General features: G+C 41.8%; 1 protein-coding gene across 2 annotated transcripts; it reads left to right on the forward strand.

Moving 5' to 3' along the window:
• The first annotated feature begins 4,714 nt into the window (after nt 1–4,714).
• LOC125516191 (T-complex protein 1 subunit theta-like) lies at nt 4,715–9,472 on the forward strand. 2 transcript variants are annotated; one of them, XM_087527673.1, is made up of 13 exons: nt 4,715–4,960; nt 5,260–5,535; nt 5,668–5,814; nt 5,924–6,085; nt 6,776–6,853; nt 6,988–7,121; nt 7,324–7,396; nt 7,476–7,553; nt 7,629–7,751; nt 7,863–7,957; nt 8,388–8,597; nt 8,955–9,012; nt 9,098–9,472. In XM_087527673.1, exons 1-13 carry the CDS (start codon nt 4,805–4,807, stop codon nt 9,161–9,163), a joined length of 1,656 nt encoding a protein of 551 aa, XP_087383799.1. In that variant the 5' UTR covers nt 4,715–4,804; the 3' UTR covers nt 9,164–9,472. The 2 variants fall into 2 exon arrangements, with proteins under 2 accessions (XP_087383799.1, XP_087383798.1); XM_087527672.1 differs by lacking the exon at nt 4,715–4,960 and having other exon boundaries at nt 5,278–5,535.
• Nucleotides 9,473–15,734: the final 6,262 nt, after the last annotated feature.

Below are 15,734 nucleotides of genomic sequence, written 5' to 3' on the forward strand. Positions count from 1 at the left end.
GAACCGGGACCAATGGCCCACGTGGCCCGGCCGGCCCCCTGGGCTCACGAACCGAGACCAATACCCACATTGGTCCCGGTTCTAGACTGAACCGGGACTAATGGGCTGACCCGGCCTGGACTAAAGCCCTGTTTTCTACTAGTGGAAGTCTGTTGCCTTGCCCTTGAACATTAGCGAGGGCGTCTCCCGCATGGATTTTCCCTTATAAAAGCCACGTCGAATGGGCTGGGTAGCATCGTCTACCCTATTGCATTCCCACATCGGGTGCACACGAGCATAGAGCAGCTAGATTGCTCGATTGAGGCCCACGTGCATGACGTACTCAAGTGTCAGCCCCTCATCAACCACCTCGGATATCTTCTTGCTCAACTTTGCATAGGTTCATAAACCAGATCACGATTCCATGTTCATGTGTTGTCATCTATCAATTCTGCTACTATGATGGGAGGGTCATTTGTCCGTGAGTCGAGTGATCTCAACATATCATCCTCCATTGTTAATAATCACTCCAAATATTTTTCTCCTGACCAGTGCCATTCAACGGATTCAACCAGGTTTCAACACCAAAATTTCTTTACGTTATGTCTGCCGTTCCTCTGATGGATGAAACCCTAGTTCCACATTCAACATATCCCAATAATACACAATTTTCAGAATCCACGCACTAAGAGAGTTGGGGTCTTGAACCTACCTCCATGACTTCTTTGCAACCATCACTAAATTGGATAGTTTAGTATCTCAAAATCGGAAGTGTTTCCTATATTTAATCGCCTGAGGGACAAACGTAATCAGGTTCTCCTTCCCTGCCAAGTCATACTCTTCTCAATCTAGCCCTTCACCTTGCACCAAGGTATATCATTGATGCATTTGAAAGAATTGTTCTTTAACTTCCCCACATTAGAAGGCAGACCCAGATATCTATCTGCGATTTGTTTGGGACATGAAGAATATTTTTAATTTCATCTACAATCATTGGGGCAACCTTACCAAAAAATACTTTCGATTTGGATTGGTTAACACGCTGACATGAGCCGTCACAATATTTCTATAGAGTATCTTTCATAATATTGGCACCATCAATCTTTGCCTTGAACATTAAGAGGCAATGATCCACAGAGAGGAGATGGTTAACCGGTGGAGCAGTCTGTGCAACCATCACCGCATTCACATTTTCGTCCAAACTTATCTACTTTAGCAGAAAAGAGAGCCTCTCTACAGCAATCAAAAATACATAAGGTGATATGGGTTCCCCTTATCAAATACCTCTTGTGGGTTTAAATTCATCAAGTGTGCTTCCATTACAAGGGACAACGAAAGACACCGTCGAGACATACTGCATAATCTTTGCTATGCATGAACTTTTGAGATAATCTTAAAGATTGAAGAGCACAAGCTTATTGGTGGGAATTCGGTTAAGGAAGTTGGAATAGATCCTTAAGAATTAAAATAATGATTTTTTTACCATGGAAACTGCAGGGCTTGGCCCCACAACATTTTATTAATAAAAAACAAACAAGAGAATATGTACAGATCCACAAGAAGTAGAAGAAAAAGATAAAGAAGATAAAAGAAGATAAAGAAGTGGATGCAAATAATAATTATTTTATTGATAGCGTCCAGAGAATCTTGAACACGAAGCACCATGTGTGTCACCTCACCATGCTATAAACCACAATTCTTCTGAAAAATAGCAACGGAAAACCATCGGGCTCCGGAGCCTTTGTTTGCAACATTTAAAAAGAGCCTCCCTCACTTCCTTAAACTAGTCACACTGAAGAGTAACATATACATATCTCTAGACTATATTACTACTTTCATAGTGGGTAGTAACATAAGTGTGGTAACATGTAAAGCTTCATTTATTATGTTATGGACTCATATTACGTTGAGACATGTGATGTTACAGTAACTAACTAAGTTACTCAAACTACTTCTCTTCTTATTAACTCACTGCCACATAAGAAAATTTGCTGAGTTGGACCCGATGTTACTGTTGAAGTTACTCCCACTGTGAAAACATTGAGCATCTCATTCATATTTGCATTAACTCTACAAGGTACGTGCGACAACAACAGCTCTTCAAGACCGACCGTGCTCTCAAACTTCTACAGATTTTCTTAAATGCCAGGGGGCATTCCACGCAGTACCCTCTCATCATGACACAAGGTACCATCAGCACAAGTTAATTGGTGATACAATTCTTCTTCCTTCTATTTTTTTATATTGTGCCAATGGTGTACCTTAGTTTTATAAGAGGCATCAAAACGGTTTACAAGAATATTCTAGCAGACACTACAAGCCGTGCTGCCGGAACACACAGCACACCTAGAACGACTGAAGGCTAACTCCTCACAAAGCTATCTAAAGACACCGTCCGGGCCACCCTCCAAGTGTAGAGCTCCTGAATGATCTGATCAACAAGGGCATAGACTGAGCATTGTTTATCAGAGTTATTAAATGGGAAAAGGTCCAAAACAAACCTTCAATTTGTAGGCGAAAGGTAAAACAAACCTTGATCTCTCCATCCCGGAAATGAGCACACCAAACTCTCTAATCCTGGTCTATTTATAACCTTGGCAGGACGTAGCTGGGATTTGCTAACTTGGGCCGGCCCAGTAGCGCAGTTACTTGCTCACGCGCACTAATCTGGTATTTTTTTCTCAAAAAAACAAACTAATCTGGTATTCTTGTTTTTCTTAGTTTCTCTCTATTTCGTTTTCTTTTCTTTTTTCATTTTTACACATGTCTAAATTTTCTCACTACCCAATGTACATTTTTAACGACACATTAAATATTTTTGGATACACTTTTGATATTTTCAAATACATTATGTACATTTTTAAATTAAATGTTTTCAGACATTTTTGAATACATGGTAATATTCTTCCAAATACATGTTTTACATTTTCTTAATGACAATAAAAATTTTATAAAACAACACGAACACTCTTTTACATGGTTCAAAATTTTTAAATTTGCATACACTTTTTTCAAGGACATGCCACATATATTCTGTTAAGGTTATGACTCATTTTTTTACATCACGCAAACATATTTTTACATTGCACACACATTTTTTTGAAAATGTCACAAACACATTCTTGGAACTCGTGAACATTCCTGAAATGCTACTGTTTTTTGAATGTACAAAACATTTTTTGAATCACATGAATGTTTCGAAAAGTGCTTGCACTTTAAAATTTTGTTTAGGATGCAAAACATGTTTATAAAAGGTGTTCACTTTCTCAAAGTTGTTGGTTTTTAAAAATTATTCAAATTTTTTAAAAAGTGCTCGCACTTTATAAAATGTTCGAAGATTTCTTAAATAAAGACGTTTTCAATACTTGTTTGCCTCTAAAAAATGTTTTCAAAGTTTAACGCTTTGGTTTCTAATTAAATATTTCGGGTCTCTGACTACGTCAGTCATAGCCATCTGCTGTAGTGGCTACCAGGTCGCAAGTTCGACTCCACAACATGTTTTTTTTGTTTTGGAATTATAACGTCGCCCGTTAAGAAAAAGAAAGAAAGAATTTTTACGTCCCATGTTAAGGAAAAAAACTCGCTTCATGTCTGGTGGGCTGGCCCAGTCGAGTCCACTGCCAACAATCAGAAACATTTTTTAAATACATTATTTAAAAATGTCAAACAATTTTGAAAATACAAAACATTTTTCAAAGCATGTGGAAAACTGTTGGAATTCTGAACAGTTTTTGACAAATGTGATTTTTTTTTTGAAATTGTGAATAGTCTTTTAAAATGCCAATAGAGTTTCAAAATTCCAAACAGGTTTTAAAAAACACAAAAAGAATTGAATGTGTGCGAAAAATAGAAAACAGGAACATTTTTAACTTCTGAACAATTTTAGAAATGTGCGCACATTTTTTAAACCTCACGAATTCTTGTTGTGTTATAGTGGGCTAGCCCAAATTCTTGTCCGTGAGAGTAGCTGGTAATCCCAGCCGGGATTGTAGCATTCCCAGGGTGTCAAACAGGTATAGGGTCCAAAATAGACTGGGATTACGAGTTCAGGGTGCCAATTTTCGGGATTCAAAGTTCGGGGTTTGATTTAGCTTTCGTCTATAACTTCAAGGTTTATTTTAGACTTTTTCCTATTAAATGCTTGGTTGTTGTGTTACTTCGACAGGCTCCACACAGTAAGCATGACAATAGTGTCGAATTCCTTTAGGTCCTTCTTCCGAAAGGGCCGCCGAGCGAGGAGCCACTAATTCTCAAGGTTGTGATGGTGGGATGGAATGGCGGCCGTAATGCGCAGTCATGCAAAGCAGCAGCACCAAGTTTCCCTAGCCGCCACACAGTGCATCAAAATGTGATGGACTGTGTCCTCATCTGAAAGGCAAAAGAAGCATGGGGAGGTCTGCGCTTGCAAGCCATGCCTCATGCGTCTATCCGAGGGCCATAACATGTATTGCAAAGCTTGCCAAGTGATTCAGATGGAGGAATTTTTTTGTAGTTCGTCCCTCTCACTAGTAAACCATCGAGCTGCCTCCACACAATTTTCTTTCTGTAATTTTTTTCTCTCAAGTTTGCAGATTTTTACCGTTCGGGCCAGCTCCACGAGTGGAGCTAGCCCACAATATGTTGTCTCTCGGGCCTATAAATCAGCCCATTCAGTAACTAGGCCGAACTTTTTCCAGCTTAGGGCTACCGTCCTGTCCGTCCACTCCGCCACACACGTCGTAGGGTTTTACCGATTCTCCGCAACCCACGCCGGGTCGCCGGCCACCACCAGATCGCCTCGGCCTACGTCCTGCGGCAACGCCGCACGCTCTCACCGCTGCCGACGATGGTGAGCCTTGGCACAAATCCCGGGGGGCACAGGATCCAGTCGATCCTCAAGGATGGGCACAAGCACCTCTCGGGCCTCGACGAGGCCGTCCTCAAGAACATCGGCGCCGGCCGCGAGCTCTCCGCCATCACCCGCACCTCCCTCGGCCCCAACGCTGAGTGCCCTTCTCCCGTTCCCTGCATCTTTGGCGAGGTTTGCTCAGTAGCAATAGATAAGTTGTTAGTCCTGCAATACGGGCCTATGGTTAAGGACATGTAGCCGTGTGGCGTGGTATATGCAGAGAAGCTCCACAGCTTTACCGCTGGTGGGCGATGAGTTGTTTCAGCCCAGAGCTGGAGCACAATGATCTAAGGGGATGGGGCTGAATGAATTGTGTTTGGCTGTCAGGGTAACATCGATTGATTGTGTTGTGGGTTGTTCCTGTGCTGAAGGTGGGTTTTTAACAGTGTCAGTTTCCTATTTTAGGAATGAATAAGATGGTCATTAATCATCTAGACAAGCACTTTATCACGAATGATGCTGCAACAATCGTGAACGAGCTTGAGGTCCAACACCCCGCTGCTAAGCTCCTAGTGCTTGCTGCCAGAGCGCAACAGGAGGAGATCGGAGATGGAGCTAACCTCAGCATATCTTTCGCGGGTGAACTGCTCGACAAAGCCGAGGAGCTCATCAGAATGGGACTGCATCCAAGTGAGATCATCATTGGGTACACCAAGGCCATTCATAAGGTATATATACTCCTGCATGTTGCATCATTGAGTATTTACCGCCCAATAACTAGGCATTGCATTATTAATCCTGTCATATATATGATTCTGGGCAACAGCTGCTTTTGTTTAATCTTTGTGTTGTACGTACAGACGCTTGAGATTTTGGAGGATCTAGTTGAGAAAGGCTCGGAAAATATGGATGTAAGGAACATGGAAGAGGTCCTGTTGAGGATGAGATCTGCTGTTGCCAGCAAGCAATTTGGCCAGGAGGATGTGCTTTGTCCACTTGTGGCTGATGTAGGCTAATACTTGTCTTGTACCTGATAGCAACTATTTTTTTCGACATCATGGAATATATATATCACTAACCGTTGGTTTGTTTCATCTGTTTATCATGGCTTTTCAGGCCTGTATCCAAGTTTGCCCAGAAAATCCAGCAAACTTTAATGTTGACAATGTTAGAGTGGCAAAGCTGGTTGGAGGCAGCCTGCACAATTCTTCTGTAGTCCGTGGGATGGTTCTGAAAAATGACGCTGTTGGAAGCATTAAAAAAGTGGAGAATGCGATGGTGAGCTCGAAATTGTACAATAATTGTGTGCCTTTTTCCATTATCTGTGTGTATCTGTTTTACCTACAATAATGCACTTTCTTATGTATGAACAGCTCCCACATTGTAGAGTACCAACATACTATAGGTGCCGCCCGTTCCTAACAGCCAATCTCCTTCTTTACTACTGTTAAATGTTAATGGATGGAATCAGACGTCCACTACCTAGAGTTTATTCTGCTATATGTATTTTCCTACCAAAAATCAAACTGCTCAGTAACTCAAAATTGAACCTTTCTGAAGTTTTTATTCAAGTTATGATGATACTGCATTCAGTTATATGATATCCATCTTATTAATAAACACTGAAGCTTAGTTGTTGTGCGGTAGCTATGTTTTACTGATATAGTAACACTGTGAACCATCCTGGGTGGCTTATATGAAAATTTTGGCATACAGACACAATCATTATTGCTTACGCTTAAATAGCATAGAATCATTCTTGAAATCTCCAATTCCAACAGCGTCTTCGTGAATCAATTCATTGTAGAATCCAACTGTTACACCATTGTTCCATGATGCAGTCTATTATGCTTTTCTGTTAACTAAATTTCATGCATTCTAATTTTTATTTTATGTAATACCCCTTTTATGCATGTTTCATAATTTTTTCTGGGTTCCTGATATTTTTAATTTTCTTTTATCATTTAGGTTGCGGTATTTGCTGGTGGTGTGGACACTTCTGCAACTGAAACGAAGGGAACTGTTCTTATACATTCTGCTGAGCATGTATGTTCATTGTTATTCTTGTTTGTATGCTTTGCTGGTTTCACTGCACTCAGAAAGGGTTATATCGTAGTTTACTTACGTCTTACAAACATATGTAGTAACCTTATAACGCACATGCTTGTGATGTTGTGCAGCTTGAAAACTATGCTAAAACAGAGGAAGCAAAGGTGGAGGAGCTTATCAAATCTGTGGCTGATTCAGGTGCCAAGGTCATTGTCAGTGGAGCTGCAGTTGGCGATATGGCATTGCATTTTTGTGAACGTTACAAGTCGGTATTTCGCTTCTCATATGAACTGCCATCTTTTTAGGATAGTTTTATCTTGTGAAACTTATTTTTACATTTTAAGATAACCATTAATTAGAGGTTGTAATAGTGGAAGACATCTGAAATACAGGTTTAATTTTATTGTACCATGATCTGGTCCTGCTTTACAAGTGATACTTATAATTACAGATATTCTGGTTTACAGGCTAATGGTTCTGAAAGTCAGCTCAAAGTTTGAGCTTCGGAGATTCTGCCGTACTACTGGGGCTGTAGCACTTGTAATTTCTGGGTTCTAAAACTCTTTATTTAATATCAATAATAACTTTATTCTGATGCCATGTGCTTTATAAAAAACAGTTGAAGCTTAGCCAACCAAATGCGGGCGAATTAGGATATGCAGACTCTGTTTCGGTGGAAGAAATTGGTGGTGCTCGAGTATGTTTCACGTCTTCATGCTTTCTCGAGTAACATCACTTTGTCCTTTCTCAACATCTCTGCTTTGTTCTATAGGTGACTGTTGTCCAAAATGAAGAAGGTGGAAATTTAGTGGCTACTGTTGTCTTAAGAGGCAGTACTGACAGTATATTAGAAGATCTTGAAAGAGCTGTCGATGATGGCGTAAACACGTACAAGGTATGTATGTGATGTAGGTTGAAACCAATATCCTTGCATTGTTTTGTATTAGTCATGCTCCATTATCGTCTGATTTGTTAAATGCCATCTAACTGTTGGTGTTTATACTAGTCAATGTGCAGGGACAGTCGGATTATTCCTGGAGCTGCCGCAACAGAAGTAGAGCTGGCAAAGAGATTGAAGGAATTTTCTCTGAAGGAAACAGGGTAACTATATTTGATTGTGTGAAAAATAAATTTCATACATATATGTAAAAGGGCACATCTGAAACATGAGTTTAGAAATGATAGTTCTGTTGATTAACCACCTTCAAGTGCGCAAATTTTATCCTCGCATGCATTCCAGTACAATGGCAGTAAATATACAAGTCCTATTGTGCATCTTCTCCTGGTGTTCATTGGACGTCCATATTGGGGCTTTTAGTTCACACATTCATGTTTATCTATAATTTTGTATTAATAAAAACATTTCTTTGTATTCCTTGTGAAGAGTCCCATAATTCTGTAGGACTCGAGCCATATTTGATATGTGAACCATGTTCTTGCTATAATAATTTTTTTAGTTGGTTTATGAAACTGAATGTTACTTATTAATCTTTTCCTAATTTACACCACCTGTTGTTGGTCAATTATGCAGGTTGGATCAGTATGCCATTGCAAAATTTGGTGAAAGTTTTGAAATGGTTCCAAGAACACTTTCTGAAAATGCTGGACTTGGTGCAATGGAGATAATATCTTCCCTCTATGCTGAGCATGCTGCTGGCAATGTGAAAGTTGGCATTGACTTGAAGGAAGGTTCTTGCAAGGATGCGTCAATTATGAAAATATGGGACCTCTACATTACAAAGTAAGCCTTACTCAATATCTAGTTGTCAATAGGTGTGGAAATCCTTCTAGAAGCTTTGACAATGTCTGTTCATGATCCTTATCGTTTCAATCTATACCCTGATATGATGCGAATATACTGTTACCGGCTGGTGTCCTTGATACCACGAAAATGCTACATCAAGGTGCCTTGTACATAATCAGTTCTTTCTCATACCCAGTTCAATTATTTGTGTTGTCATCTATATTTTCCGTGCTTTCATGCCCTGTTTATTAATTTGTGCATTTATTCCGCAAGATACATATTAATTTGCATTTTAAAATTTGAAATGCGTACATAGGTTGTTATGTCCCACTTAACCTTTTTCCCTTCAATCAGGTCCTTCGCTCTAAAATACTCGGCAGATGTTGTATGTACTGTACTGTGGATTGACCAGGTAGGATTATCAATCTTTCGTGACATCTTCATATGCATAAAACTATGGTCGTTTATTCATATGCTAACACCTATGTGGAACACAGATCATCCTGGCAAAGCCAGCAGGAGGTCCGCGGCCCCCCAAACAAGGTGGTATGGATGAAGATTAGTTTGTCTGTGCACTCCAGTTTCCTGTGTTTCATCTTATCTAGGTTGGATTCGAGTAAAAGGTTCTTGGTGCATGGGTTCCACGGTTGGTGGTGGGTAGATGCTTTAGCTGATGTCTCACTGGTGGATTTGTGAGTTCCTCTATGGTACCAAAGCTGGTCCTGAAAGATTCTGGGTGCATGGGTTCACATGATAACTAGAGAGACTTGCTCGTCTTGTTTTTTATGTGAACCAAAGCTGGTCTTGAAAGATTGGGAATCATACTGATGTTTCTAAAACGCATTAGCCTTTAATTAATATAACTGTTTGCTTGGAAGGATGACATTTTGCAGAGTGCTGCTGAACAATGTGTTTGCATTGTTGGCATCATCGTCTCTTACCCGTCGCAGCACTTCCTCTAAGTACGTTGACACACATATGCATGCGTTGACTCGCGAGCACGCACGCACTGAAATATTACGTCTTGCCCATTCCCGCAGAAGAACACACGCCATAGAGAAAAGCTAAAACTGGATCTTGTGTGGCAGATCTTTAGTTTTGTTTTCGGCCAACACCAAGCTACACAGGATCGATGGGTATATCATCTATTTACACTAATCAGTCTCACTAAGATTCTCATGCCGGTGTCATCAAGTTGGGTCAAAGGCTTGTAATGATTGAGAAGAGAGAGCCATCAGAACGAATAGTCATTTTCTGAAAAGAGAACCACCTACTCATATGTTCAGATCAAGTGATTCCAATCCAATCATTTGAACTTTGATTTCTAGCTTTCCCCAAGTTGCTTTCCATTCAATCCCCTCTCCTACCAAAGCCAAATCTGAGAGAGAGTGTTTGAGTGTTTGGGAGACTATCATTTGAAGACAGTTGAACATGTATTACCTTTTGAAGAATGGTGTCTCTTAGATTGGTTAGGTGTCACTTGGGAGCCTCCAAGATTGTGTAGTTGAACCAAGGAGTTTGTAAAGGCAAGGAGATCACCTACTTTATGAAGATCTAACCGAGTGAGGCTACTCCTTCATGGACGGAAGCCATGATCGAATAGACAAGGTTGCTTCTTCGTGGACCCTTCATGGGTGGAGTCCTCCGTGGAATCACGCAACTTTCACCCTCCGTGGGTTAAAGTCTCGATCAGCATGGACGTACGATAGCACCGCCTATCAGAACCACGCCAAAAATAATCGTGTCTTCATTGAGTTTGAAATCTCCGATCCCTCCTTTATATTCATATGCAAACTCTTTACATTCCATTGCAAAACTCTTAGACTTGCATGTGTAAGGCGTACTTGACTTGGTAGATTTGCTAAAACTTACCTACAACTAAAATTGGTAAAATGATAAGTTTTTATTTGGTCAAGTATTCTAATACCCCCCCCCCCCCCCTCTAGACATACTTTTGATCCTACAAGCCTACTTGGCTGCCAGCTCAAGAAGAAGGTGAGGAAGCACTTTTTCTTTCTAATGAAAACACAAAATAAGTTGTACAAAGCTCATGCGGTAGAGAAGACAGCTAGGCAACATCAAATCATGATGATGAGGCACATGCATCTGGAGGTGCAGAGTGGGTCTGAGAAGAAGATCACCTCAGAGGAGTCCTGGATTGGGAAGAAAAACAAGTGGACCGACTCCAATGACTCCAACGCCACGACGTCTGCTTTTCGTGGTGCCACTGGTGAGGATGATGATATCATGGAGAAGCTCTAGGAGGCCAGTAAGAGGGACTCAGATGAGTCCTTTGAAGACGAGGAGGAGCACTAGGACTACTACCTCGGGCTGTTTAGCTCCTCTTTGTCTTTTTGGTGTCTCGATTCCAAAGGGGGGTAGAGGTTACGACCGAGGATTTGCATTTGCTTTTCTAGGGGAGTTGCCGTGTCAGAAGCTTGCCTTATTTGCCTTGTGTTTTATCCTCATCAACTCTTTATCTTACTTTACTTTGGTTTGGTGTGAGACTTGAGACCTTATCATATGGTGTGAGACATATCTATATCTATACCTATTATTAAAGGGAATAGGTATTCTTGGTTTGGCACCGCTTTGTTTCGTCCCGTTTTGATGATTTATTTATGTACGCTATTTTTTGTTTACTCTGTTTGACGTAAGCACACTGCGAATGGAAAGAAAACTGGGACATACGTGCAACCGAAACACAATAAACTAAACCAAGCGGGCCGGCCCATCGTATTCCTACCCCTGGGCATGGACGAATTTTTTTCCATGACCATTGTGTTACCAAGCTGGGCCACGGATGAACATTTTTTTCTTCCGGTCAACCAAGCAGCACAAAAAAATGGTGTTGGGCGTGAGTATTGAACTGCAGATCTCGTGAAACAACGCCTTAGTAGTAACCAACGATGCCTCCTCACTTTATTTCAAATATATGAGGATCAACCCTCGTCACACCAGCTGGGCCTACTACCTGGGCCACATGAAGGAAATATGCCCTAGAGGCAATAATAAAGTTATTATTTATTTCCTTATATCATGATAAATGTTTATTATTCATGCTAGAATTGTATTAACCGGAAACATAATACATGTGTGAATCAAGGTTGTCAGAATCGCGATTCTGTTAGACGATTCTACGACTTTACGATCCAAACTAACCCCTATGATTCTATGACTTTAGTTCTTAGAATCTACGTTTCTACGATCCTGATAGTGAAGATTCTATGATTTGCGATCCTACCATCAAAGCTCCGATCCGATTCAAAATCACGATAGTGTCACTAGTATGCCTCTACTTGACTAGCTCGTTGATCGAAGATGGTTAAGTTTCCTAACCATAGACATGAGTTGTCATTTAATTAACGGGATCACATCATTAGGAGAATGATGTGATTGACTTGACCCATTTCGTTAGCTTAGCACTTGACCGTTTAGTTTGTTGCTATTGCTTTCTTCATGACTTATACATGTTCCTATGACTATGAGATTATGCAACTCCCGTTTACCGGAGGAACACTTTGTGTGCTACCAAACGTCACAACGTAACTGGGTGATTATAAAGGTGCTCTACAGGTGTCTCCAAAGGTACATGCTGGGTTGGCGTATTTCGAGATTAGGATTTGTCACTCCGATTGTCGGAGAGGTATCTCTGGGCCCTCTCGGTAATGCACATCACTTAAGCCTTGCAAGAAATGCAACTAATAAGTTAGTTGCAAGATGATGTATTACAGAACGAGTAAAGAGACTTGTCGGTAATGAGATTGAACTAGGTATTGAGATACCTACGATCGAATCTCGGGCAAGTAACATACCGATGACAAAGGGAACAAACGTATGTTGTTATGCGGTCTGACCGATAAAGATCTTCATAGAATATGTAGGAGCCAATATGAGCATCTAGGTTCCGCTATTGGTTATTGACCGGAGACGTGTCTCGGTCATGTCTACACTGTTCTCGAACCCGTAGGGTCCGCACGCTTAACGTTACGATGATAGTTTCATTATCAGTTTATATTTTTTGATGTACCGAAGGTTGTTCGGAGTCCCGGATGTGATCACGGACTTGACGAGGAGTCTCGAAATGGTCGAGACATAAAGATCGATATATTGTATGACTATATTTGGACACCGGAAAGGTTCCGGATGAGATTGGGACAATACCGGATCATCGAGAGGTTATCGGAACCCCCCGGGAGGTATATGGGCCTTATTGGGCCTTAGTGGAAAGGAGGGGAAAGGAGAAAGGGAGGGGGCGCCCCCCCCCAAGCCCAATCCGAATTGGGAGGGGGGCCGGGCCCCCCTTTCCTTCCTCCCTCCTTCCTCTTCCTTCCCTCTCCTACTCCTAATAGGAAAAAGGGGAGTCCTACTCCCTGTGGGAGTTGGACTCCCCCCTAGGGCGCGCCACCCTCCTTGGTCGGCCCCCTCCTCCACTCCTTTATATACGGGGGCAGGGGGCACCCTATAGACACAACAATTGATCATTGATCTCTTAGCCGTGTGCGGTGCCCCCCTCCACCATAATCCTCGATAATATTGTAGCGGTGCTTAGGCGAAGCCCTGCGACGGTAAAACATCAAGATCGTCACCACGCCGTCGTGCTGACGAAACTCATCCCTGACACTTTGCTGGATCGAAGTCCGGGGATCATCATCGAGCTGAATGTGTGCTAGAACTCGGAGGTGTCGTAGTTTCGGTGCTTGATCAGTCGGGCCGTGAAGACGTACGATTACATCAACCGCGTTGTGCTAACGCTTCTGCTTCCGGTCTACGAGGGTACGTAGACAACACTCTCCCCTCTCGTTGCTATGCATCACCATGATCTTGCGTGTGCGTAGGAAAATTTTGAAATTACTACGTTCCCCAACAGTGGCATCCGAGCCTAGGTTTTATGCGTTGATGTTATGCACGAGTAGAACACAAGTGAGTTGTGGGCAATATAAGTCATACTGCTTACCAGCATGTCATACTTTGGTTCGGCGGTATTGTTGGATGAAGCGGCCCGGACTGACATTACGCGTACGCTTACGCGAGACTGGTTCTACCGACGTGCTTTGCACACAGGTGGCTGGCGGGTCTCAGTTTCTCCAACTTTAGGTGAACCAAGTGTGGCTACGCCCGGTCCTTGCGAAGGTTAAAACAACACCAACTTGACAAACTATCGTTGTGGTTTTGATGCGTAGGTAAGAACGGTTCTTGCTAAGCCCGTAGCAGCCACGTAAAACTTGCAACAACAAAGTAGAGGACGTCTAACTTGTTTTTGCAGGGCATGTTGTGATGTGATATGGTCTAGACATGACGCTAAATTTTATTGTATGAGATGATCATGTTTTGTAACCGAGTTATCGGCAACTGGCAGGAGCCATATGGTTGTCGCTTTATTGTATGCAATGCAATTGCGTTGTAATGCTTTACTTTATCACTAAGCGGTAGCGATAGTCGTGGAAGCATAAGATTGGCGAGACGACAACGATGCTACGATGGTGATCAAGGTGTTGCGCCGGTGACGATGGTGATCATGACGGTGCTTCGAAGATGGAGATCACAAGCACAAGATGATGATGGCCATATCATATCACTTATATTGATTGCATGTGATGTTTATCTTTTATGCATCTTATCTTGCTTTGATTGACGGTAGCATTATAAGATGATCCCTCACTAAATTATCAAAGTATAAGTGTTCCCTGAGTATGCACCGTTGCAAAAGTTCTTCGTGCTGAGACACCACGTGATGATCGGGTGTGATAAGCTCTACGTTCAAATACAACGGGTGCAAAACAATTGCACACACGGAATACTCAGGTTTAACTTGACGAGCCTAGCATATAACAGATATGGCCTCGGAATACGGAGACCGAAAGGTCGAGCGTGAATCATATAGTAGATATGATCAACATATTGATGTTCACCATTGATACTACTCCATCTCACGTGATGATCGGACATGGTTTGGTTGATTTGGATCACGTGATCACTTAGAGGATTAGAGGGATATCTTTCTAAGTGGGAGTTCTTAAGTAATATGATTAATTGAACTTAAATTTATCATGAACTTAGTACCTGATAGTATCTTGCTTGTCTATGTTTGATTGTAGATAGATGGCTCGTGCTGTTGTTCCGTTGAATTTTAATGCGTTCCTTGAGAAAGCAAAGTTGAAAGATGATGGTAGCAATTACACGGACTGGGTCCGTAACTTGAGGATTATACTCATTGCTGCACAGAAGAATTACATCCTGGAAGCACCGCTAAGTGCCAAGCCTGCTGCAGGAGCAACACCAGATGTTATGAACGTCTGGCAGAGCAAAGCTGATGACTACTCGATAGTTCAGTGTGCCATGCTTTACGGCTTAGAACCGGGTCTTCAATGACGTTTTGAACGTCATGGAGCATATGAGATGTTCCAGGAGTTGAAGTTAATATTTCAAGCAAATGCCCGGATTGAGAGATATGAAGTCTCCAATATGTTCTATAGCTGCAAGATGGAGGAGAATAGTTCTGTCAGGGAACATATACTCAAAATGTCTGGGTATCATAATCACTTGACTCAACGGGGGGTTAATCTTCCTGTTGATAGTGTCATTGACAGAGTTCTTCAATCACTGCCACCAAGCTACAAAAGCTTCGTGATGAACTATAATATGCAAGGGATGAATAAGACTATTCCTGAGCTCTTCGCAATGCTAAAAGCCACGGAGGTAGAAATCAAGAAGGAGCATCAAGTGTTGATGGTCAATAAGACCACCAGTTTCAAGAAAAAGGGCAAAGGGAAGAAGAAAGGGAACTTCAAGAAGAACAGCAAACAAATTGCTTCTCAGGAGAAGAAACCCAAGTCTGGACCTAAGCCTGAGACTGAGTGCTTCTACTGCAAGCAGACTGGTCACTGGAAGCGGAACTGCCCCAAGTATTTGGCGGATAAGAAGGATGGCAAAGTGAACAAAGGTATATGTGATATACATGTTATTGATGTGTACCTTACTAATGCTCGCAGTAGCACCTGGGTATTTGATACTGGTTCTGCTGCTAACATTTGCAACTCGAAACAGGGACTACAGATCAAGCGAAGATTGGCTAAGGACGAGTGACGATGCGCGTGGGAAATGGTTCCAAAGTCGATGTGATCGCAGTCAGCA

This window comes from Triticum urartu, chromosome 6A (assembly GCF_056163025.1).
Source record: "Triticum urartu cultivar PI428250 chromosome 6A, HENAU_Tu73, whole genome shotgun sequence".
Taxonomy (NCBI): Eukaryota; Viridiplantae; Streptophyta; class Magnoliopsida; order Poales; family Poaceae; genus Triticum; species Triticum urartu.

What these genes read in the sequence shown, in the direction of transcription:
- LOC125516191 (XM_087527673.1), top strand. Translation starts at nt 4,805, where the DNA reads ATGGTGAGCCTTGGCACAAATCCCGGGGGGCACAGGATCCAGTCGATC. An exon ending in ACACCAAGGCCATTCATAAG is followed by an intron (nt 5,536 to 5,667) that starts GTATATATACTC and finishes TTGTACGTACAG; the next exon opens with ACGCTTGAGATTTTGGAGGA. An exon ending in AAGAAATTGGTGGTGCTCGA is followed by an intron (nt 7,554 to 7,628) that starts GTATGTTTCACG and finishes TTTGTTCTATAG; the next exon opens with GTGACTGTTGTCCAAAATGA.